Source organism: Frieseomelitta varia, unplaced genomic scaffold (assembly GCF_011392965.1).
Source record: "Frieseomelitta varia isolate USP_RPSP 00005682 unplaced genomic scaffold, Fvar_1.2 scaffold_163, whole genome shotgun sequence".
NCBI lineage: Eukaryota > Metazoa > Arthropoda > Insecta > Hymenoptera > Apidae > Frieseomelitta > Frieseomelitta varia.
The window spans coordinates 187090-212235 of record NW_025109339.1 but is presented as its reverse complement, the minus strand read 5'-3'; the positions used below and the strand labels follow the sequence as shown (position 1 = coordinate 212235).

Sequence of the window (25146 nt, the reverse complement as noted above, 5' to 3'; positions counted from 1 at the left end):
TTTTCACCCGAGTTGTTGTAACACCTTCTAATGAATTTGAAAAATTTAACGCCAATTTGACACCAATATCTAATTGATCATTATTTTCATCCAACTATTGTCTGACTGATGGAAATTTTTATACATTTGTGAGAAATTTAAAGATACTTCCTTTTCTTTCTATTTCTCAAATTTGTAGTTTATTTTAAGTTTGAATTGCCTGACTGATCGATTAAACTGACATTAATCAAAAGTGCTCGTACGTACAGATGTATGAAACGAGAAATGGCGAAACACGTATATAATTGAAAATGGAAGCCAGTCTGATCGTGTGAAATCCTTGAAGCTTCCAGAATCGAGGCCTATGCAATCAATATTCTTCGATGTTTCCGCTTGTAAACGCCATCCTTTCACGAAAGATTTCTAACATTGCATTAATACCGATATTTATCAATAAGATAAATTTAGACTTGATCAAATTTCAAATAAAAATGTAATGATCTTTCTCTGATCTTCTCATAAACGAGATTATTCTTAAATTTTCCATTGTCTTGAAGCGAAATTTTTTTGAAAGATTTTAAAAGATATTAGAGATAAAAATCTATTAAACTACAAATCTTTAATTATTAATTAATACTAAAATCACAATTTAAAAAATAAAATTATATAAATAAATTTGTAGTTTATTCCATAAATTTTTTATATAATAAAATTAATTAAATAATAATATTTAATTAACTACTATTATAATAAATTTATTTTTTAAAAAACTAGATATTAATACATTTAATTTCTAAATATATATTTATTTTTTTTATTTTACAAATCATTCACTTGCGAGACAATTAAAATTATTAAAATTAATTAATTAAGCCTGATACGAAAGGTACAAAATAAATTTTACTTATTTATTTTTCAAAATTTCATTTTCATTACTTTAAACTATTAATAATATTATTAATCTTTAATTATCTCTAAAATATATTTTTATTATAAAACTTTTAATTATATTAATTTAAAATTTTATATATATATATATGTATAAATAAATTTATATTTTAAAAACCTGTTCCTTTTCGATGATTTTACAACCGTACTCGCGTACAACCGATGCTTAATAGACATCGCTGTTCCTTCTAAATATCAAATACGATATTTGCAATTGAAACAATTTGAAATATCGGCACACGTTCTTCCAACAGACGTACATAAGTTGCAGTTTAGCAACAGAACTACTTTCCACCAGACGCAGACACAACAAATAAGCATCTAGCGATGCTTTATTGATTATTCCCTCTTTAGAGATTTCTAATTTATTTGCGCTAGTCTAGTGATAATTTATAGCCGATTGGTTTAATGGATACTTATTCAACTCGTGGCGTGTAAGCTATAATTAAGTGCTATTTATATTTTAGTCGGTCCAAACAGCCGTTCGGTAACTGTAATGCTCTTGTAATATCTTTTGTAAAAGTCCGCTAAAGGACAATCCTTGTGATCATTGAAGCACATCGGAATCACGTACTTCTAATTCGTGCCATAACGACCCAGATCTTTCACGGTGCTAGTTTGCTTTCCTCGATCATCTATACCGTGATAAATCGTGAATGCCTTCTAGTTTTAGTGTCTGAATGTCTTTTTGTCTAACTTCAAATAGCTACTTATTTGACATAGTAAGGTATATTATTATTATTATTACTATATATTAATTATTATTACTATTATATACTATATTAATTATTTTTTCATAATATTATAATATACTATACAATAATAATAATATTTAATATACCATATAATATAACCCAGTAATATTAATATTAATAATAATTAATAATAATATAATAATAATAATATTTAACATACTACATAATAATAATATACTATATAATCCAGAAAACATACTAAATATGTGGCAGTAAAAGGAATATTAAGGATCCAGTATAGCGATTGTTCACTAAAGGAAGAAAGGAAAACATACTAGAACGTCGGTGTAACCTCTAGTTTAAATATTTAACATTCTACTCGTAAAGCAGTGATGTCACTCAATTACGTGATCCTCGACAGTACGAATGATAATTGTTTGTCAGATGCATTTTCTCTGAAAAAGTCATTAATCTCTTTAAATTACTATCCTAAGCAAGAAGAATACCAAAAGTTACCCTACTCACTTTAATTGGAATCACTTTAATTTGAAAATCCCTTGCGCATTTCCCACAGAAAATGATTTACTCATCTACTCAGATAGCCAATGTTCTACAAACGTTTCAACGTTAAAGAAACTATGTATCTTTGCAGCTTCTGTTTAAAACGTTCGCCACGTTTAATCTATGTTATTCAGGAACGCAATTCTATGCTCCTAAGTAGCGATCTACCTGTCGTAGTTATTCACGCATCAAATTTCTTCGACGACCTTTTACCGTGAGAGATGTATTCGGGGAAGATTGGAATGCCAGAAGGAGGAAGTAAATTCGAGGTGGACCGAGGAAGGACGAAATGGTGAACCTATGTCAGGAATGCGCGCCAGGTTGAGAAGGCCGCGAGCGTTCTTAGGAGGTAACAGGTTCAGACTCTCTTAACGGTGTAATGCCCCCACTATCTTTGGCATTTCTTCTATCGGCGTCCCTCCTCGGTCAAGGACACCCTGAATCAGGCCACTTGCCTCCCAAAATTTTGCACAACAAGATACGAGATCCTTGCAAGAATTATTTTTATATAAATGATGGAAACTTTTGAATTATTGTACAATTGCCTCAGATCTTGGATTTAGAGTAAATCATTTTCTCTTTATTTTAAAAGTAATTTTTATTTAAAAATAAAATTTCTTGTTTTATTTTTATTAAAATAATTTTTTTTTTTTTAGTTAGAATATTTAGGTATTATTAGTGATGTGCACTTTCATTAGAAAGAAAAGAAAAAGAAATGAATTTTTCTAAATTTTTATAATGTTATATTAGAAATCGAATTTAATTCGTATCATGTTTGAGAATGATAAACTTCTACGTTCATGTGCGTTAAAGTGACGTCATTATTTTCTCAGAAACAATTTCAATTTTATTACTCGTTTCTCACGTTAAAGTTAAAAATAATTATTACCACCTTTAGATGATTTCATGTTTCATGAATAGCAGTTCGTAACTCGGTAAAGTATTTTACAGAGGCGTGACCGGAAGTGCGAGTAAGTTTCCTCGGAACGTTAAACTTTCTCTTAAGCCCACATCCGCGAACGTATTTGCCTCCCCGTTAAATACCTAGTATCTCGGCGACTCCTCCAAGAATTCTCTTTCCTATGCAATTTCATTCACGCAATTTCATTCGTGTGTTTAACATTCTCTTTGCATTTTTATTCAAATCGTCGAATACTTTACGACCCACCTACATTTCAGGTGACAAGAATTGCGAGAAAAGAGACAAAAATCACCAACATTCTCAAACGAACAAAGACTCGTAAAATCTATTCAATACGAGATACTGAAACCACTTGTGAAAAAATATCAATTCGAAGAATATGTGAAAGAATACAAAGCAGAGAGAAGGACATTTTCGATTTTTCAACTTTCAGAAAAATTAAAGCACTTTCGTGCTTTTGCGAATTTTAACGCTGCCTGTTATTGTCATTTTTCGCGTTTAATCATTTTTTCGTGTTAAATAAAGGGAACGTTCGTTACAAATTTGATCGTCTTTAATATTCTCTGATATCAATGTTTTGGGAAGAGAATTGAAGTCAAATCTGGCGATTGCAGGCGATTTGCAGTAATTTTTAAGAGATACGAAGACTCACCGCAAAATGGTACTCCATCTGGTGTCCAAGAGCCGTCAATCTGACACTGTCTGCGCGCAGGTCCAAGGAGTTCGAAGCCTCGTTCGCAAGAATACGTGGCCACGGTGCCCTCCGGGAATACCGTGTCCTTTAAAAGAGAATCCTCCTCATCTATAACGTCCTCGGCGTCTGGTCCTGTGAATCGAACGCTACTGTGAGCGGGAGCCCCGGGGTAACCGCATCCGGCACCGTTGCAGCCTGCAATTCGATACACAGACACAATCGTTATCAAGTGACTGACGATGTTTATCAGGACATAATGTGCTAAACATCTAGGTATAATTAATAATAATGACATTATATGTTAATTACTATGCAATATACATTAATTATCACAACAAGCAGAGGAGAGTTGAAACTTTTTACTGGAACTTTTTACTGGGCTATGAAAATGAGATTTTAAAAGTTCCTTTTTAAAATTGCATTGAGTTTAAATGGGAATCATTAAATTATCGTACATTAATTATCACAATAGGCTGCAGAAAAGAATTGAAACTAGAAAAATAAAGATACAATAGAATACACCAACTTTTATTCATGTTTTATTTTATAAAAAATTAAACCTGTAAAAATACACTTGTTTTGTATCTGTAATATATCTAAAAAAAATTATGAATTAGTCATTTTGACCACTTCTGGTGTTACCTGATTATCAAAATAGGCTGCAGAAAAGAATTGGAACTTTTCACTGAAATTTGGGCTAGACTCAATGAAAATAAGATTTAAAAGGTTTTTTAAAATTGCATTGAGTTTAAATGGATGGAATGAATCATTAAATTATTATATATTACACAATATACATAATAGAACTATCAAGGACTAAAGCATAGAATTTTCATCAGAGATATTAAAGTAAAAAAAATAGAAATACAATAGAATACACAAACTTTCATTCATGTATTTTATAAAAAATTAAACCTGTAAAAATACTCTTGTTTTGTATCTGTAATATATCTAAAAAAAATTATGAATTAATCAATTATGAATATTTAATATATATATAGTGAACTTTTCACTGGAACTTGGGCTAGACTCAATAAAAATAAGATTTAAAAAGTTCTTTTTTAAAATTGCATTGAGTTTAAATGGCAATCATTAAATTACCATACATTACACAATATACATTAATTACCACAATAAGCTACAGGGAAGAGTTGGAACTTTCTAGTGGAACTTGGGCTAGCCTCAATGAAAATAAGATTTAAAAATTGCATTCAACTTAAATGGACCTTAATAGGAAGAGAAAAATGGTTTTTCTATCAATGAAGGTGAGTGATCAAATGATCTTTGATCAACGTTGTACACCAGTCGGTGCTTCACTGCAAAAAAAAGAAAAGTATCAACAAAAAACTAAGACATATTTCTATTGTAAGCACATCAATATTTGTAAGGTTTTTTACCCCCAATTATTGCAAAATTTTTTACCATCGAACCGTCAAAGATGAAAAAAGCTTCTATCTGATGATATCATCGAACAACCATAGATGGACGGAGAAAAGGCAGGAAAGAAAAAACGGAGAAAACCGAATCGCAGCGAGTTGAATGTTTGCATTCGCGTTCAAGGAGGTGGCGAGGCTCTCACCGGCCATTGAAATCATCAGATTGAAAACTCCGACGCTCGGATGAGGCAACGTCCCGCTTTGCAACGACTTTAATGCAGCTCGTGCGTGATGACGTGAGTTGCATGTCCCACCAGCGGAGGCCAGCGGCCACAATTGCCCGTCGGTGGCCAACACGTAAGTGCTTTACACTGATTACCAAGCGAGCAATAAAACGTTGCATTATTCGTGCGTAATTAGTCACGAAAGAACGAAGCTGTCCGTGCTCTCTTTTTACACTGAAATTTAAACCGAAACATTTTTTTAATTTTTTAAATTTTCGATCGAAGAAAATTGTTTCAGCACGGCGAATTCTCAAGTTTAATCAACAATTAGTTTCGGAGACACTTTCGAAGCATGAAACGTAGAAATCCATATATCAACGCGGCGATTTTGTATTTTTTTCCAAGTGCGAATTCTTATATCAAACAATTTGAAAAATTATAAATTTTAGTTCGAATGTTCAAAATTCTAATTCACCAATTGCCAGCTGAATTCTGTGGTTGAAATATTTACTGTGGTTGACGCTTCATCGTAAACTATCATTTGGTATTAAATTTAAGATTAAGATCGAGAGACTAAAGTTGATTCAACTTGAAAATTTGATGTGATTGATGTGTTTCATCGTAAGTTTCTCTATAATTTGTAAGACATATAAGAAATAAAATACAGACATTTGCATAATGCAGATTCTTGATCCTTTACATATTATAACAGCTACGACGACAAATGAATTTGAATAGAATTTGCACGGAATTACAAAGCAATTTGATCCTTCCTCAACGATATATAGACATCACCGCACGTCTTTCAAAGAAGGAAATGAAGAATTCTTCGAGAGATAGGGAAAAACTAATTAACTTTACGGGAAGGCGAATGAAATTGAATCCAGCCAAGGTGTTCCCTCTCAACCAAGTTCTACGTCCCCTGAAATTACCCTCGTAATCGAGTATTTCATACATAATGGATCAATTACAACGATTTTAATGTAACTCGTGTGAACACGTCTGTTTCTCTCATTTCATTTTGTATTGTTCTGTTGCATGATTTTCTTCTATTATTTTTATTAACCCTAACACTAGTACCGTTGGATTCCAACAGTTTGTCGAGCGCGACCCGTTATTTAATCAATTCATCATTTAATCTCGCATCATTATTTCGAATAAGATTTATCACAGATTTGTCACAATTAATTCTCTGCGATTCGAGGATATAAAGATAGAGAAACGTACGTAGTATTTATAACAATTATTATTATATTTGTATGAAAATATTCGTAACTCCAAAATTCAGCGGAAATTACTAAATTGGCTAAAAGATACTTTGATATATCAATTTTAAGAACGAAACGGAAGACGGTTTTCGTAAGATGAATTTCGCAATACGTGAAATGCGCTACATATGTACGTTCCTGTGGTTTCGCTCGCGGAAATCAGTTACTCCGCGCAACAAATTGAAACGACGAATTGAGCGAATCACAGAAGACAGAACTTTTAATTTTAATTTTACTTCTTCCAAATATGGCCATCGTTTGAATTTGTTGATTAAATTGTGGAATATCGAGGCAAACTTTGGGGGGGGGGGGGATATTTTCAGATACATGTGACAAGTAAAGTTAAAAGTTCTAGAAACATCTAGAACAATGATGGCAAACCTATGACCCGCGGGTCAGACACAGACTCACGCAGGTTTTTTAAATGACCCACGCGTAGATTTTTATAAGCTTATCATCATATATATAAAAGAATTTTAATTATTTTTCGATACCTTCTTTTCAAAAACTGTTAAGAAAATTACAAGTGTTCGGTTAGAGCTCAAAAGTGAGAAATAAATGCATAATTGTGTTTTATGGAGGATTTACGACTTGATTATGTATACATATTATTTTAAGTTTTAAATGTTATATGAGTTACTTGTGTCCAAAAAATGTTATATAGCGCTCACGATTAAACAGATGTGATAAACACTAAAAAACACACTAGATCTCATTCTCAGAATGGGTAGCTTTGCTAGTTTTTTATATAATAAAAGAGAGAACAGACAATAAAAAATATTAAGAAATAAAGTATATATATATATATAATGTACAGTGCAGGGGTGACTGGGCATGATGTCACCTCTTTTATATCAATTTTTTGACGTTGACATTTATTTTTTGCTCTTCTTCACTTGCAAAAGTAAAAGTTGCAAAACAAAAAGGAAACGTAAACTTTTCAGAGGATTATAAGAGTGAGAGCCAAAGAAAAGTAGTTTTTAACCATCCTCCCCTCTCCCTTTCCAAGTGACGCCACTGACTTAGTGACCCACGAGCTAGTACTAAAAAAAAATAATGAACAAAATTTGACCCACTTCTCAAAAAGGTTCGCCGTCGCTGATCTAGAATATTGAAGTTTCTACTGATTTCACAAAAATTCGTTCTCGAAAGAGAGATCAGCAGAAAAAGAAGAGCCATGAAGTAGTGTTCGTTTTGAAACCGCAGGACCGAGAGAAGGAAAAGAAAAGGGTTCGAAACAGTGTATCGCAACCGTGAACCGATTGCCAGGGAGCAGATTGTATCGCGGGCATCACGAGCCGTTAAATCAATAATCTTTGGTAACTACCGGCTGCTCGTGGGCGTAGATAAGCAGAAGAAAACGCCACGGACCCGTAACGGAAACGATAATGCAAGCAGCTCACATCCTGCGGCTTTCGCGCAATCACCTAGGAAGTCATCGGCTGTGCCAACGTGTGTACGTGTACACACAACATGGTACGTACGTACACGCGTGCGTGTAAATCGAACGGACAAAGAGGGAACGCCGAGCATGAAAATCGAGAGGCACCCGCGAAATTTCACCTCGTCCGTTTGCGCAACGCCGACAATTTTTCTCCGACAACGTCGCCAACGTTCGTCGATTCTTTCCCTCTTTTTTGTCGTCGTTCTGGCTATCGGATCGGAGAGGATCCAAGTTGCTTTCTAACGCGATTTGCATTCCACGCGCGCGGATCCATTGTCCGCTTTGCACGCGGAAACCGAACGATTACTGACCGATTCTCTCCTTCACTGCTGTTGCTGCCTTTTTCTTCGCGAGCTTCGAAGAATTTACGGCTTCGAACGTTTTTTTTTTTCTTTTTCTTCTTTCTTTCTTTTTTAAGTCGTAGGAATTTTTTCATTTGACTCGGCACGGTGCTTGGAACAAAGGAGAGATTAACATTGCGATGAATTGAAAACAGAATTTTGATAGAATTTAAAAATCAAAGGATCTGTTTCGAGATATGGAAATATCTCTCGCGAAAATCGACAGATATTTTTAATTCAGAATTTTTGACAATTTTGTAGTTTGCGTGGAATTTTGAAATCAAGTGGAAATGTCTAACCACGAGAACATTTATACTAAACTAAACTTGATATAGACGTTTGAACCATTTGTATTACATTCGTAATAACTTGATTTTCCTTTCATGTAGAAATTCTTCTCGCAATAGAAAATTATTCTAAATAGAAATATACCAATGCAGACTGACTTAAAACCGGAGTAACTTTCAACGTAATCTAATATTAGTTCGTTGGATTCTTTTTTTTCGTGAATCAAAGACAAAAGAAAGCCAAAAGAAATGGTATGTGTCGATTGGAGCATTCGAAAGTGGTTTGTAGCAGAAGTTTGGTATTTAGGTTTATTGCAGGATGTCGATTATCAAAGCTGCAAAAGGAAAATGAGACGGGCCTGAAATTTATCGATAACGGTTCCTGGCAGATCTTAATAACTGTTAACTGTAAATATATTAACTTGTAAGACTCAATTTAGAACACAATGGGTACGCGCATAACTACGATGCCACACGTCTCTGACAAAAGATAACGGAAATGTTAATACAATAAATTTTCAACGTAGATTTGTTAAAAATCGCGACTTTAGTTATGAAAATGGATTTGTCAGCGACATAATAGTGTTTACAATATCTAAAAGAATTCATACATCTTTAAACACTCCAAATTAAAAATCGTCGCCAAACTTTTGACAAATAATACATTTAGACGAATTATTAAGAAAAACTTCTTAAAGCTGTTTATTGAATATAAAAATGATATGACATAAAATTGAGTAGTTAAAAGTTCTATAAAAACAGTATGTAATAGGATTCTATATTTCTATTTCTAATTTCTAAGATAGAAATATCTCTGTATACAATAATAAACATATGTATGTTAAATTAATGCACATGTGTTAAAATTATATACATATATTAAAGTAATGTACATATGTTAAATGTACGAAGATGTATCATATTTTAAATATTTTTTTAATTTTATTACGAACCTTTTCACGTGAATTATTATAAACTATCCCTGACATGAAACGTCCACGTTTACAAAAGAGAGAGTATAAATGTTCATTAGATTTTATTCACCCAAAATCAAAAGATACTTGTAATTATTGTTATCGCCGGATGTCGAAACAAAACATAACTAAGAAACAACTAACCGAAGAGTTCCGAATGTAGACACAGAAATGATGGCTACGTAACGGTTCGTGCTACGCGATTTACATATTTATCAGCCAGTTTGCTGCTCTCCCTGCCCTATTCCCAGTGACCAAAGTATCAAAACGCTGTTTCACCGCGTGTTGCTTTCCATCGTTCAAACATCTGCCCTGAATGGGCAAACAAAGGAGACAAAAGTGAAACCGTAACTGGATACGAGGAATCGAGCACTGGTGCAATCGCTGTTTGCTAATACAAGCAATATTATAGTAATGTGAGCAATGACGTCAGCATATAATACAATGTAACTTTTCCAATGTGCCAAGTGACACACTAAAAATGTTAAAATTTATTTAAAAATGTTCAGACGCGAAAACACTGTTGATATTTAATTAATGAAAAGTAACGATCAGATTATAATAAAGATGCCCATCCAAGAACCACATTTTCTTCAAATTCCCGTTAACTAAAAATTCAGTTGAAAATGTACCATGTTCTTCTTCTATGTAGTTGTATTTCACTAGAATTCTAACGTCAAGGATAAAGTCCATCAATATCTTTAATTCACCTTAAGCTCGATCACAAGCGGCAGATCTGTCTATGTGAAGATTCAATCCATACATGCACGGGTACGATATTTTTCGGTGCGCTGAAGAGTGAACAAGCGACCTCCTTCCGCGCAAAAGGTCTGCGTATGCTTGCCGAAGATTATCGAGCAGCTCGTTTTCCGCAAAAGTTTCTTCTTTAGCTGTGCTGACGGTTCGTTGCATCCGCTTAATGTAGGTTGCTGCCTCGTATCATCGTAATTGTTAAGCCGCAAACCGGGGCAGAACCTAAACTTACACTGAACCTCTGGATGCAGAGCCGCACGATACGTGGCTTTCTTCTTGTTGCTCTTTCATTCCGCCGATATTTGTTTTGTAATTATCAAAGGTATGCCGTGATTTAGTCGCTCGGTACGCACAGAAGCGAAAACGGAAGTCATTCAGTCGCGACGCGAGTGATATACTAATTGAAAATTGGATTTGATGTACATATTGATTTTTTTTTTTACATTATTAATGAGATTGTTAAAATTTGTTTCAAATTTGTTACCAAGACACGATGAAATATTTAAGGTAGTGTTCTTCATCTATCAAGATAAAATAAAATACGGTTGTTCATATTTTCGTTATAAATCAAATATTAATATTTTATATTATATTTATAATTATATATGTAATCAAATATTAATATTTTATAATATTATATTTATAATTATATGTGTAATCAAATATTAATATTTTAAAATATTATATTTATAATTATATGTGTAATCGAATATTAATATTTTATAATATTATATTTATAATTATACATGTAATCAAATATTAATATTTTATAATATTATATTTATAATTATATGTGTAATTGAATATTAATATTTTATAATATTATATTTATAATTATATATGTAATCAAATATTAATATTTTATAATATTATATTTATAATATTAAATTAAATGTTAAATTATATTTTCATTATAATTGCGAAATGGTAGATCATTCTTGCAAAGCACCATAGCAAGATTATACACCTTTTCCACTATTTCCGACGACGGTAACGCGTATTAATGTTAAAATTATATACGATCATTCGCCGTATCACATAATTGAAGTTCATGCGTAATAAATACAATATTTGAGACAGGGCTTGTAATAAGAATTGAATGAAAGCAGGAATCATTTCGCGAAAGCAATTTTAATTAAGGAGCCAAAGATGGTAAAGGCTGCCTGGTAAGAATCTCAATTATACTCATCCGCGCAGGTTGTGCACAGGTTGCGCGCCGGCTCGATGAAAGTTGGCACAATTATGCGTGAAGGATATAACTCTTGCCGCGTTTCCAAAAGATTCGCGGCAACACATTCGTACGAAATACAATCGATCGAACGTACAATGTATATTAACTTCTGTTTCTTTTCCGTAACACCGTTTAATGACAGACGTTTGCAATTTAATTGATGGTAATCGGTTAGAAACCAGGTTGCCTCAAGCTTAGTCTTGATCCTGTAGATATATCACGTTATTGCAACATCATTATTAGATCATTCTCAAAGTTTCTTGATGATTTTAAGCTTCGAAGGATACGGGTGACTCTGTGTAGAATTAAATATATCTTTTCACTTCAACGTGTAACGTGCAACAACGATAAATCTTCGCGCAGTTAGTTTGGGGAGTCATCTTTTATTTATCGGACGAAACAGACTATGGAGCATTTCCCTGAGAGCCAAAAGCGTGTTATAATTGGAACTTTCGTTTTTACATACGATTAATTAGAATTTCATTGCTACTTGCGCAGAGTCTACTTGTGTTTCGCGTGCGCGCGGGATATATGTAGGTCAGTAGAGTGGACACAGCGAGTTACAATTGCATGGAAAGGGTAAAAGTTATTCCGGCGCGGATATCAGGTCACCGCTATTTCAACCGTTATCTTTTAGTAGCGATTATCATAGCAATTTTATCGACCATCGATCGAGGCAAGTGCATTCCGTTGTCAGATCTCTACCGTAAGTCAAAGATCATTCGCACAGCCTACAAATCTTATCAACTTTTGACCCCTGAAACAGCGAAGTACGAAAGAGGTTTAAATGATCGTTTAAAACATTAACTCTAACTGAAAAATAACAAAACACCGACTTAAAATAATGTTGATCGAAAAAATGGAAATATAATTGAAATTTACTTTCTTAAAATCTTATTCAATATTGCTCAATTATTTAAATTCAATAGGAATATAAATTTTAAGTAATTTTAAAATTAAGTAACCCAATTGTACCTCACCTACAATCCAAAGATATTATCATAATTAAGAATTAACAAAGTTTTGACAATAGATACCTAATTCATTTTCCTGTAGCTGAAAGTCTAGCTAACTAAGCTAAACCTTAATGATTTCTCACATCCAACACTGACAAACAACCATCACTTAATGTGTAGCTTATAATTAAATGTTGAAAATAAAATAGGAACACAGTAATTATATTTCAACCTCGATAAAAGTTAATCTTAATATTGTGAAAAATATCCACACATCCTTGGTAATTGCAAAAACCAGAAAACTAAAGTTTGTCAGTTTGACAATTCCAGTATTAGCAACTTGAACGTACACATTTTTCTTATTACTATTCATAAACTGGTTAAACTGGTTAAAGTAAATCACTTTATTCTAACATCTGATTATACGAAGTCATAAACCTACTGAACTATATTAATTTAGAACATGCTGTCAAAAAAAAAAATCTCCGCGTCGAAAACATAAAGAATACTATGCACTATATTCAAACCTGTTAATTAAATTAAATCCAAGTTCTAATTGGAGTTTTATATTATATAGTAGAAGTACAGAACATTTACAAAGAAACAAAGAGTCCTGATAAGCCTGAGAAATAATCTGACAAAATTGTCAGGAAATTATTACAATACAATACAATTCTTAAGGACTACTATTTGAAACATTAGATTATGAAGAAATTGTATGATATATGTTGTAATAAAGGTGCGGGTGTTTATACATATTTAAAGATGCAAATCTAAAATGCAAAATTATAATATGAAATATAATACTGGTTGTAATATTTAATGAGTGAAATATATTTCTGCCTCATTATGGATTAATATACGTTAAGATACTATTTCATCTACTATTTTTTTTTTTTTTTTTGCTATCAATTTACATTATCAAATTTTATTTTTCAACACTATAACTGTGAAAAGCAGTTCCAAAGATTCGCTTAATATTCTTCTCACTACTAATACTGATTGTTCCACCTAGATTCTAGACCACTGTATGTGAAATTGAAAAAAGTTGGAACATGATCGCCGAGCCCCTACTGAGTTGAATTCTGCGTTTGTAAAAAAATACAAATTTCCATCAAAATCCAGTGATGTAGTTCCCACAGAAAGAGAAACGTGCGGGTCAAAGTGAATCAGCCGGTCGTGAACGTCTTTCTAACTGGATATTCGTAACGCAACACGTGGTTTCAACGATTCGCCCACGTCCAAAGAAAAGTGGATAATCAGGGCAAAAGTAGGTGAGAAGAGGAAGGTCGAACTCCGCCTTCTTTTCCTTCCTTGTTCGTCAGAGTCTCCCGTTACTTCACGGAATCGTGGGAAATTAGGAACTGAGCCAGGCTAATTAAACACGTCGACCTTTTGTTTTCAAGGTAGAAACTGACGTGCATTACACACGCCGTGCGCAATACACGCGAATGTGTAACACGCACGTGTCAGTCGCTTTCGATCATTTCACGGGCCCTACCAGTTTCCCGATCTCTTCCTGATTTCTACGCCGCTGGTCAGTAGGTCGACGCGAAAATGCGAACGTTCCCTTTGCGAAATTGCCTGCCGATCGTAAACGACAGCGTTATCATCCATTAACGTTTACGACGATCAATTACGAAACTGTAATTACATAGACTATGAGCTGGGTGAAAATTTGTCTTCTTTGGAAATGAGATTCGAGGTACGACATTTCTTTCGTTATAAATTCTATTTAGAAATTTAAAGTTTTAATTTAAAATGTTAAATATTTATATTTCTTAATTTAAAATGTTAAATATTTCTATTTCTATTTATATATCTGACAAATATTAAATATTTATATTTCCACATCTAACAAATATTAAATATTTATATTTCCACATCTGACAAATATTAAATATTTATATTTCCATATTTGACAAATATTTAATATTTGTATTTCCATATCTGACAAATATTAAATATTTATATTTCCATATCTGACAAATATTAAATATTTATGTTTCCACATCTGACAAATATTAAATATTTATATTTCCATATCTGACAAATATTAAATATTTATGTTTCCACATCTGACAAATATTAAATATTTATATTTCCATATCTGACAAATATTAAATATTTATATTTCCACATTTGACAAATATTAAATATTTATATTTCCACATCTGACAAATATTATATATTTATATTTCCATATCTGACTAATATTAAATATTTATATTTCCACATTTGACAAATATTAAATATTTATATTTCCACATCCGACAAATATTAAATATTTATATTTCCACATCCGACAAATATTAAATATTTATATTTCCACATCTGACAAATATTAAATATTTATATTTCCTTATCTGACAAATATTAAATATTTATGTTTCCACATCTGACAAATATTATATATTTATATTTCCACATCTGACAAATATTAAATATTTATATTTCCATATTTGACAAATATCAAATATTTATATTTCCACATCTGACAAATATTAAATATTTATATTTCCATATCTGACAAATATTAAATATTTATATTTTCATATCTGACACTCCAGTTCAACTAACTGTATCACAAAAAATTCTATTTCCATTTTCATACGTTTCTCGTGCTAGAAATGGGACAGCCCTGAAATTTTAATTTCGAGCAACAACGAAAGTCAAGTTGAATATAGTGGTGTATACTTGCAGGCATTCGATTAATTTCTTATCACAGTTACGCAGTTGCGAAAACCGAAATTATTATTTCGCCACGGCCTTTCTGGATCTCGGATCACGATAATGTATGCTTTCACTAATTGTAAGATTTAATTATACCCCTCGTCAACCCGGTGGATGTATCGTAAGACGATAAGAAAAAGGAGACAAGCAAGACTATTGTATTCGCGATAAGAATTTAATACCTATGTGAATCAGACACCACCGACAGGGATAATCGTTCGATCGATCGGATCGTTCGAAGGAAAGCTCGCGAAGGAAGAATGAAAGACAAGAGATAAAGGAAATGAAAGGGCCGCGGAAAAAGAAACGAGGGGAAGATTGACACGACTGAGTAGCGATCGGAACGGAAGAATGTAATTAGTTGGGAACACCAGTGTTCAGGAAGTAGTTGGAAACGCCGCGTAACAGAAAAGTGTGTGGCTCCCCCGACGAAACGTGGGAAATACGGGCAAACCGTCACTTTACTATGAGAAGTGATTACGATCGTTAAACGTAGAAAAGCCACTTTTATGAATCGCTTTTCACACACAATGTAGGTGGATTAATCGTGGAGATCTACGACAACATTTCTAATAGGACGCAATGAACGCCTTGCAAAACAGTTTGATCGCATAACACGAGCCGAGTACTCTCAAGTACTCGGCTCTGAAAATCCTTTCTCCATGTGCATCGAAGTTTTGGTAAATTTTTTTTCCGTACAGTGAGATTTCTTTCATAAAGTTCTGCAAATCCTTTCTCCGTAATAATAGTTATTGTTAGTAAATTCTTGTTGTGTACTATATAGGATTTATCCATTCTTAAAGAGATTTCTATTGATGATCTGTTGATTTCAATTTAAATCCTTGCAGGTATAGGAAAATATTAATCCTTCATTTGTCCATTATCTTAAAAATCTGAATTCCTTTCTTACCATCTTATCGTTAAATACATGGTAAAATCATAGCGTGCCGACAAACAGGTGCATGTGTGAGAAACAAGAATCTTTGTCAGCACTTGCCATTAAATGCAAAAAAGTATAAGCAGTGATGAGGGTCAACATGCGTGCAATTTTATCGCTTTACGCGACAGAAATGGATTTACGCAGATGCATCCAGTTGGGAAAAGTTTGCTAGCCTCGTAGCCGGTGAAATCGACTCTGAAGAATTACTTGCCCTTCCAAGATATTGATGGAAATACACGTTGAAAGGCTTATATATCCGGTTTCGTCACCAAGAAGTTATTCATCAAAGAAACGCGATAAATAAACACTCTTTCATATTTCCACATATCTATTTTGTGAGATACAGTAAATGAATAAATTTAATATAAATGATGATGTTGGTATAACGATCATAATTAGTACAGTGATCATAATAAATAATTAAGAATTTCTATCTTGACGTTTAAATAGACTTTGGAATATGTTGTATTATATAGACAGATACGTTAAAATTATTAAAATAATCACGCTAAAAGCGATCGTGACGAAAGATTTTTGTTACTGTAACAAATGTCAGACGTATCGTTGTTAATAAAATAAATGCAGGAGATCGCAGGATAATATAATATTTTGATCACGAGTTGTTAAAGTTTCGTTTAATTACGTAACACTTGAAAGGAAATCTGCACTTTGTTTCTTAATTCTATCACGATAAAAAATTATACTGTACTCTCTGCAGATTTCAATCTTCTAGAAAGAGTGGCTTTGTTTGTTAAAACACTCGTGAATTTCCTATATTCTTAATTAGATGGATGCTCTCTTTAAGATAGAGAAACAAGAGATTTCCTAAACGTTCTTTCGTAATGTGAACTCTAAAGTAAACTTGTCCTTTACCACGATGTTGGGTAAAATGTTCGGATTGCGTACAAGTACACAATGTGGAACGATACTTTCCTATATTCTTCTTCATAATTTAAATCACTCACTCGAGATTAATCTCCATTAAAATGATGTGATGTGTTGCAAAGTATAGTACGGTACTAATTTAATATTATCTTATATTGGAGTCTCTCCTATGATTAAGTATCTTCTTCATCGAAAATTCGTATGAAACTCTGCGACTTCAAGATAGCCTCCGTTTTTTTAAATAGAACTGTACTACTTTTATCCAGATGAATGTTCCATAACGAATTCATCGACCTAAATATGTTGATATTGCAAGGTTATTCAAGGTCATTTAAAATTTGCCGTTCAAAATTTTTATCTTCGTTAAATACAGCATTCTCGAGACTGTTTTAATACACAACTCGAAGTTACACTAATAATATAAATTCTCGTTACTTCTGCTTACTTCTGTTTCTTTTATAATCTCTTCGAAGGAATTAGCGTTCCTGGCGACAAGATTTTCTAGGCGCCAACATCCAACTCGTGTAAAGTCGTTGAAAAGAGTTGGATAAGATGTAACTGTTTTTCCAGGAGCAGAGTAAATCGAAGATAAAATATAATTTCTGAGTGTTTAATGAAGGTAAGTTTTGAAACGGCGGGTCATTTAAAATGACCTTGAATGACTTTGGAACACCACAATAATATATTTAGGTCGATGAATTTGTTACGGAATACATTATACATCCGTCTGAATACATAATTCCATTTTTTGAAAAAACGAAGGTTTTTACCTTGAAATTCAGAGGCACATCCACAAGATTTGTGGCTATCATAAGATGAAACAAAATAAATATTACTTGAAACATTTTTTTCTATGACGAATAGCTTAGTAAGGACATTTCAAATGGAACATCCTGTATATATAAAATACTGTGATGATCTTTTTACTAACGCATCAAAAAACTCTCCCCTAGTCGTAAAACCGAGGAAAATCACGAAATGAAACTAAATGAAAAAAAAAAAAAAAAAAAACGAACAAACCTTTCGTAGCCAAGCCGACGACGATCAGAAGAGCCACAGCTGTTCTCTCCATGCTTTGTGATCTGATGTCTTCTTCCAATCAGCTCTGACTCCGAAGATCAGCTGACAATCGTCTCACCGCGGCAACGATTAACGATGAATCTGCTTCGACCCTCAATCTTGTTGTTAATCCAGCAGAGAGGGGGCACACTCGTATCCGCGAGTTCACCGAATGTGACGCGGCGTCATTTCGCGATCGTTTCCGATTAAACGCCGACTGAAAACCGGAAGACTGTAAAGCCTCAGCTTAAAGAGTACAACTGACGAGACGCGAGATTTCTTTCCTCTCTTCCCTTCTTTTTTTTTTCTTCTCCTTTCTTTCTCTTTCTTCCGGCGTGAAGATACGTGCTCTCTTTGGTGATGGGTAACTTTCTAAGATACCGTGGACTCGAAACGACCGACGTGAAACAATCTTTCCTGAAGACTGAGGTGCTTACTCCCTGGCAGGAAGTCGTCCAGGTGTTCAACTCCCCACTTGCTACTCTTCTCTACCACCTCTCCAAGCCAGGTAACGACCGATGTGCTGGTTGCCATCGAGAACGAGGCTGACTTGTGCGACTGACTGTTGTTCGTCCTCTGCATTTACGTACTCCTCCGGTATTCAGGCCAACTTTTGATGGGACATCGCCAAGCCTCGAGAGGATGACAGGACCCTCCTAGCAAACAGCCGTGACGAAAATTCGATTTGGACACGTTGATTCGCTGGATGCATCGCGTGGACAGGTTGATACCTCGAATCTGGAACGGACGAGGCAAATGCTCAGAGCAGGTCTAGAACGTTGGAAAGTCTAGAGAATTGATAGTGCACGAAGCTTACGCTGCTTCCGACTGAAAAATACTTTTTAATTAAAAGTACCTGCAACGCTGCCAGTGAAGAATTTGTGAAATTTTGCTGCTCGTCACAAACTAGGAAGAGAAAATGAAAGAAACTATATAACCGTTAAAATAAATAAAACTACCTATACTACCGAAGAGATAGAAAATTTTATTTCCTAGTAATACGTATATTTATGATGTATGTTTCAGTCATAAATATTTAATAACTTGTTATAGGTAACGAATATCGTTCGTTTATTACCTCGTCTCCTTTGGAGAAGAACCGAAACAATTACCTGAAGAAAGAAAGATGAAATTATTGACGAGGAACATCACTGAAAATGTTAATGAGTTATTAACTAAGATCTATATAATGCCAATTAATTGTAAATATGATAAAAGATAATTTTTTTCTAAATATCGTTATTCCTATTATCGTGCATAAAGTATTTGGAATTAATTTTCCGGCCCGATGTTGAGTAACAGACATTGAAATATTTTAAACAGCAATTACATTCCAATTAATATTTCTGCAATCGTAACTATTAATTAATAACAGAGGATACTCGAACGTGGAGACACAAATCGGGATCATCCATTAAACATATGTTTCGCGTACATACTACTTTAACTTGAGAAACCGTATCAATTTGCATCAGACTTCAGTCAAAAAATTTTCCAGTCTGTAACGATAACGGGATGAATTTGCGTGCAGTTTGTCTCGCAAATTCATTTGTTTCTAATGATAAATGACATTCAGTTTGAAGAGAACTAGCAATTATGCTATTATTAACGTTATGATTAATAGTCACGATGACAATATTCATTGTACATAATTTTATTCTTACGGTCAAACAATATAATTTATACAGTGCAAGGCAAAACAAACATCTAAATAAATCTGGCAATGTATAATTTGTCGTTACAACAAATGTCTGTTAAACTGATCGGATTTTATCGATTCATTTTACACTGGATGTTTCATGATATTTGCTAAACGTGTACGCAATTATAAAAGGATTGGTAACAGTGGCGTGGCTCGAGCATGCGAAACACTTTCTCGCGGACTATTAAATTTCATGGCTACATTAATCAACATGTTCGAGGTGAAGGTATGATCGCATCTCGATTGTTGGCGCGAAGCAGAAACAACAATTAACTTGAACAAGGAAGCTTTGGTCATCGAGGGTTAGACGGCCCGGTTTAGGGTGACGCGGTTCGCTGACCATCATGCCAGTTCTTCCTGCTTAGACACAGACATCTCTTTTTCTTTCTGAACAATGACCGAACGTATAAACGTTTATCCTGATGGAACATAACTGTAAGATATTAAAAAGATTCTTATCGTTAAAAAGAAAATGATATCAGACATGTGTGTATTTACAGTTATGCTATATATCAAATAATTCTTGTATATATATTTTTTTTATCAAAAAATTTTTACTCGGCAGTAAATAAAATTTTTTCATGCACTTATTATGTATCTACGTATCATCGTATACGATAAGTGCGAGACATTTTGTTTTCAATACACACATTCACCATCTGAAATTTACTATTTACCATCTAAATGTAAAATAAAAAAATCAGGCGATAATATAATATCTTCGTATGCGAATAAAATATGAATATGTATACAAACGATCTCACTCGTATATTTTATCATCGACGAGCACGTATTGTCTGTTTAATTTTAAGTTATAAAAAGTACTAATTTCTCACGTGATTCTCTGTATATATATATAATTGATGTGTGAATGGCAACATTTAAACGTCGAAAACTTTCTGTGTCGTTTGTTATAAAGTAGCTCCTAACCGCGTTCTTCGTCGCGTCAGTGTTTCGTTTTCCTGGTGCATTCCGTGTCAGTTGCTCGAGAAGAGGTCGCGATTGGATATTCAATTGGAAACATAATGTACACGCACATATACATAGAGATGACGATTGCCATTTTTAGATACTCGAATATCAAATCATTCAGATCTCTTCGTACCATTTCAACAAATTCTTAGATATCCATTTCAGATATTCTCTACATGCACCATGTTTTATCGTTTTAAAAATATAAGTGTAATATATATAACTTAATGTAAGAGTATAATATATATAACTATATAACTATAAGTATAATATAAAAGTAAATATAAGGATATAGTATATATATGACTTAATTACATAACTTAATATAAGAATATGATGACTTAATGATAAGATGTATGACTTAATTATATAACTTAATATTACTTTAAAAATCACCGATTAATGAAACAATTTTCAGATTTTGACAAGACACAATATACAATATTGTATAACCAATTTAATACTATAATATTATATAACTTAATATTTAATTATACTCTTATATTAAGTTATATAATTAAGTCATATATATATACTATACTCTTATATTTACTTTTATATTATACTCTTATATTATATTTATAGTTATATATATTATACTCTTATATTATACTTATAGTTATATATATTATACTCTTATATTATACTTATAGTTATATATATTATACTCTTATATTATACTTATAGTTATATATATTATACTCTTATATTATACTTATAGTTATATATATTATACTCTTATATTATACTTATAGTTATATATATTATACTCTTATATTATACTTATAGTTATATATATTATACTCTTATATTATATACTTATAGTTATATATATATTATACTCTTATATTAAGTTATAACATTAAGTTATAATATTATAACTTATAATATTATATAGTTATAATATTATACTAATATCATATAACTTAATGTCCAATTATACTACTTGCTATATTTATCACGTTCTTAAATCTAATATTAATTAAAATTCTGTTAAATGTCGCTTTTGGAATATAAAATGATATATCCATCTAATCAAAAAATTTTGCACACCGCTATGTATGCCTCTCTAGTGTCCAACTTGGAGTTAGAAATGTGGTGGAGTCAGTATATATACGTGAAACAACGATACACTTTAATTCGAATACGTGACTGAAATTGATAAGGGATGCCGAGTGTCCATTCGAGGATCTAGGTGACTCACTGTCAGTGTGCTTTCTTTTTAGGGCACTTTCAGCATCTCGGTAACCGACGAATTGCGTAGGACCAGATTTGGTAGAGGCGGAAATTTGGTGCGACGAAAGCTAGCGGTGTCGAGTCACTTGTTAGTAACATCGGCTTCCTGACCCACATACCACGACCGCCACACAAACGTAACTCCACATGCATATGCAGGTGTGTATTTACAGGGATATACAGGTATAGAGGCGCGCGTCAAAGTATACGAGAAGCCACCGTCGTTCGAGGATAAGGTCCTCGTTCACGTTCCTGATCATTCTGATGTGAGAAGTCATGGCTATCGATGCCGCGTAACTGCCGGTGACACTCTTCTCGCAATTAAACGTACACTGTTCATCTTACAGACAGATTTTTCGTTTTAGAATAGTATTCTGTTTATACGTTTTGAATTTAATTAACCTCCGGACTGCGTGAACTTTCCTCGATTGATTCTATTTCTCTGTAAATGAATTCTTATTATGAAAATGAATGAAAAATTATATAAACCATATATATGAGCCTCAGATAACAAGTTTATACTGCGTATTCCAGAAGTAACATCTAACAAAACTTTAGTTACTGTATTGTGTATAAATATATTGATTTGAAATTACTAATTTCATATTAATCCGCACATTTTAATGAAATTCATATGCTGCCACCACAAATCCACTGAAGCATTCAGATACTTATTGGCGGGAAATTAGTATCACATTCACGTTTCTCAATTTAGTACATCATTCTTCATTTATGGCTTCCAAGGAACGATGAATAACCAGCAGAAGTATCTTCGACTACTTAAAAGTAGGGTCATCGACCGAATAGACGTCTAATCTGACCGAATCAAGTTTCTCCGTTAGTCGTCGTTGGTGACTATATATTGACGACATTGGATTCTTTCGTGCATATGAATTCGATAACCACATCCGAATATTTTTTGACCATCATACCTTTATTTACTCACCATTACGTTATTTATCCCATCTTCAACTTTCCTTCTCTAAAATTCAAGGCAATAAAAAACCATTAGCAATTATATACTAAAGCTGTGAGAATTTCTGTTTCGTTCCTTCCTCTTTTTTTTAAATACATTTTATAACTTAAATGTTCTATAGCTTAAATACAGTTTATAACTTGAATGTAATCGAGTAATTTTCTGTTTTTGCAATAAATAATGTATATATTGTTTGAATATATGCAACGCATTCCCATAGAATAGTTGCACAGTTGTGTTGTACCTGCAGCAGCGGCATGACCTCGATTTAAGCACCTGCAAAGATTCCTCGAGGCAGTCGATGCTCATGGAAAGTCAAAAGAGTAAGATCCTAGATACGGATATAGTTATACATATTGTTTACCGTTCACATGTCCAACGCGTGTGTGTGTGTGTATTATTTTCTCACAATTTCTAGCTTTCTTACTCATTATCTGTCGCTCTTGTGCAATTCTGATTAATTAATTGCATGATTAATTAGCATTTAATTATTCTAGCCGTCCGAATTTCGTAACTGGCTAAGAAGACTCAAATAAAAGAAATTGTATTGTGGAAGAAACATTAAATGTTAATGTTCCACATTAAATTACGTTACAATTAGATACTTGGTAATTTAAGATATTGTCAAGTAAATGAAATGATTAATTTGATAACATTAAAAAGTTGTATATTAATTTGACAACGTGAAAAATAATTTATATTAAAAAATAATTATAATCATTATAAAATGATGTCCCAGTTATTTCTAGCACAAGATAGAGAACAAATACCCAGTTATCAGACTAGATTCAGGTAAATTTCTACTCTAGACGAACAAGACATTGGAGTAACTTCAACTATTTTGAAAATAGTACCATAATTAACGTGTTTGCAGAAATAGTTGTTAATACCATCTCAAAAACGTCCACGCATTCTCGCTTTCGACTTGTCACGCGAGAACAAGCTGCCCCCTTTACATTTGGTTGAGATTGTATTATTATTTCCGTCTTCTTTCTTTTCCACAAATTCAACGACTGTTTTCTTTCGTTTCGCAATTGCCAGCCTTTCGAAATTTTCGTCTTGTCCAGTTGTGCATCAGTCAGTTGCGACATGAAATTGATCGTGCATCGTCGTAACAACACATGTACGCAAATTTTGTAACATCTTGCGTTTCCCTGTGACTTTACAAAATTTATATTCACGAGAGATTTTCAAGATTTAAACAGAAGTGCCGAAGAAGGAAGTAAAAAAGTATATTTAACATATAAAATGAGCAAAGAAATGAAAAGGTCAGGTTTCTACTATAACATGCTTTCTCTTATAATTAAGGTAGAGAACATGTATTTAGTAGAGTCACTGAAAATCCTCGTTAAAAGCCAAACTACTGTTTCAACCCCATTAAAGAAGAAGCAGGCTTTTAATTATAATTAAAACGACAGTCTGCGATTACCATCGAGAACTTGTTCTTCGCTCGTGTTTCTTCCTTCCATTACGAACTTTCGTTTATATTTATTGTTTTGCTAAATTAACGAAACCACGGCTAAGTCAATCATCACCAATGCTTCCGTATTATGCGAACTTTCGTTTTCTTCACGTAATTTTTACAAATACAGCTTTGTCGACATAATTGCACAATATTCTTTTATAAACATGTTGCGTTACAAGTATTTTAAAATATTGGTCTGAATGACCAAACATTGTTACCAAATTAATTATTCCCTTGAATTTAGAAAGATCCAATCATCTAATTATGTTACAAGATACTATGCAAAGTAATTAATGAAGCTGACAGTGAGTTCCAAATAAACCTATTTCCTAACTTTTTCTCCTTTCTTCTTATAACATTTTTCCTTCTCTAAATTTACCAAGTAATTGCTACCATTAATTTCACCATGATATTACATTTTACTTTTTCTCTGTTCTTCTCTCTAATCACATATATATCACTTTCTTCTTTTTAAATTACATAATATAATTTCTACACGTACTGTCACACAGTTTCTATTATTTC

General features: G+C 32.8%; 1 protein-coding gene across 1 annotated transcript in view; it reads right to left on the bottom strand.

Annotated features, from left to right (window-relative positions):
* The window catches only part of LOC122538370, a 44460-nt gene extending 26100 nt beyond the window's left edge, over positions 1-18360 (bottom strand). Inside the window, exons 1-2 of the mRNA XM_043672379.1 lie at positions 18232-18360; positions 3758-3994 (exon numbers count right to left, since the gene is read on the bottom strand). Coding sequence (XP_043528314.1) covers positions 3758-3994; positions 18232-18283 — 289 coding nt within the window. The 5' untranslated portion in view covers positions 18284-18360. The remainder of the gene's footprint in view (positions 1-3757; positions 3995-18231) is intronic.
* Between the last annotated feature and the right edge of the window lie 6786 nt (positions 18361-25146).